The 1,642-nt window shown below is 56.3% G+C and overlaps 1 protein-coding gene across 2 annotated transcripts in view; it reads right to left on the bottom strand.

Annotated features, from left to right (window-relative positions):
- NTHL1 (nth like DNA glycosylase 1) overlaps positions 1–1,642 on the bottom strand; it is a 6,207-nt gene that overhangs the window by 3,162 nt on the left and 1,403 nt on the right. For both annotated transcript variants that reach the window (XR_001876167.1, XM_017823138.1), the window contains exon 3: positions 147–317. Coding sequence is in view for 1 of the 2 variants with exons in the window: in XM_017823138.1 (XP_017678627.1) it covers positions 147–317 (171 nt within the window). In the remaining variant the exon portion in view is untranslated. The remainder of the gene's footprint in view (positions 1–146; positions 318–1,642) is intronic.

Genomic DNA, 1,642 nt, shown 5'->3' with positions numbered 1-1,642 from the left:
TCTCATCTGGCTGGGAATGCAAAGTGCCAAAATTGGTGTAAAATCCAGCCTGCAGCCTGACTCCAGGGGGAAGACCCCCCCAGGGAAGGGCACACAGGCCGAGTCCCAGCGTGGGGGGCTCCTCTGCCTCGTGATCCCGCACTCACCCTCCAGAACCCCACGGGATAGATGATCTGGCCCAGCGTGGCATCGTCCATCTGCAGGACGCTGTCGACGGTGAGGCCGCGCTGGCGCAGGCGCAGCATCGCAGCCGATGTCACCTGGTCCTTGGTCTGGCTGGACAACATCAGCGACAGCAGCACCTGGTAGCGCATGACCTGGGGGAAAGGAGGCTGTGAGACCCCCTCAGAACTCCAGAGCCACCTCCAGGGCTCGGCTCTCCCATCCAGCACCATCTGCAGTCCAGTGCAGGATATGCTCCTGCCCTGGTTCAGCTGTAACCACCTACAAGAGACTGGAAGGGTGCAACAGGAATAATCCTGGATAAACCTGGATAATTCCATCACACAATTCAAGGAGAAAAGAAACACCTTCCATCTCAGCTGTCAGCATCCGTGAAAGGGCAGGGAGCAGCTCTGTCTGCTGGGATCTCACATCCAAAGACACCAGTACTGAGCCATAAAGGGCCAAAGCTTTTCCTGAGGATGGGATTCTCAGAATGCACAAGATGCACAAGTACAAATGCCCAGTGACTTTTTATGCAACTTCTGCTCTAAGCGGCTTCTGAGAATCCCATCCCTTTCTCACTAGGCTTCAGTAGGAACAGGGTATCTGGCTCCAGTGAGCTCCTTATGGAACCAAATCTGCAGGTCTGTGATGACAGAGACTGGGAGATGAAGGACAAACCCAGAAGTTCCTCTGCTGCTGCCCCACAAGATTTAGCCAGGCCATCCACCTCCTATTTCCCAATTATTTTTCTCCAGATGTGATTCTGTCCCCACCAGAACTAGGAGGATGATGCAACTAACCCGGAATGACCCAGGATAAAATGGGACACAATCCTTTCTCCAGCTCTCGTACAAAGTTTATAAAACCACAGGTGCTCCAGGAAAATTCCCTGAGTGCATGGAAGTAGGATGGTCTCTGAGTACCAGGAAATGGTGTGAGGAGCTGAGGGTTAAAGCATCTACTTTTTCTTGGAAGCAAGAACCCCGCTTCCCTAGGGAAGAGGAGTTATTTCCGTGTGCTGCACCGTTCCCTTGGCCCCGCAGCTGCCAGCCCACATGGCTGTGGAGCGTGTGACACTGTCCGGATCCGGGGTCAGAGCTCATCGTTCTCCCCAGGGATCCAACCCACGGCATGATGCCAGCAGCAAGGACAGCATTCCATGTGGTGAGGCTGTGCAGCTGTGTCTTCCAGACCCCTCCTTCAGAGCCCAGCAGGTCCCGCTGCTCCTCCGAGCCTGCCCATGGGTGATCCCTCCATTCCCACTCCAGGGACTCCCACTGCTCCTCTGAGCCTGCCCATGGGTGATCCCCCCATTCCCACTCCAGGGACTCCCACTGCTCCTCTGAGCCTGCCCATGGGTGATCCCCCCATTCCCACTCCAGGGACTCCCACTGCTCCTCTGAGCCTGCCCATGGGTGATCCCCCCATTCCCACTCCAGGGACTCCCACTGCTCCTCTGAGCCTGCCCATGGGT

The sequence above is a fragment of the Lepidothrix coronata genome, unplaced genomic scaffold (genome assembly GCF_001604755.1).
Source record: "Lepidothrix coronata isolate B3197 unplaced genomic scaffold, Lepidothrix_coronata-1.0 Scaffold101, whole genome shotgun sequence".
Taxonomy (NCBI): Eukaryota; Metazoa; Chordata; class Aves; order Passeriformes; family Pipridae; genus Lepidothrix; species Lepidothrix coronata.
The sequence above is the reverse complement of the archived record's forward strand: the minus strand, read 5'-3'. Positions and strand labels throughout refer to the sequence as shown.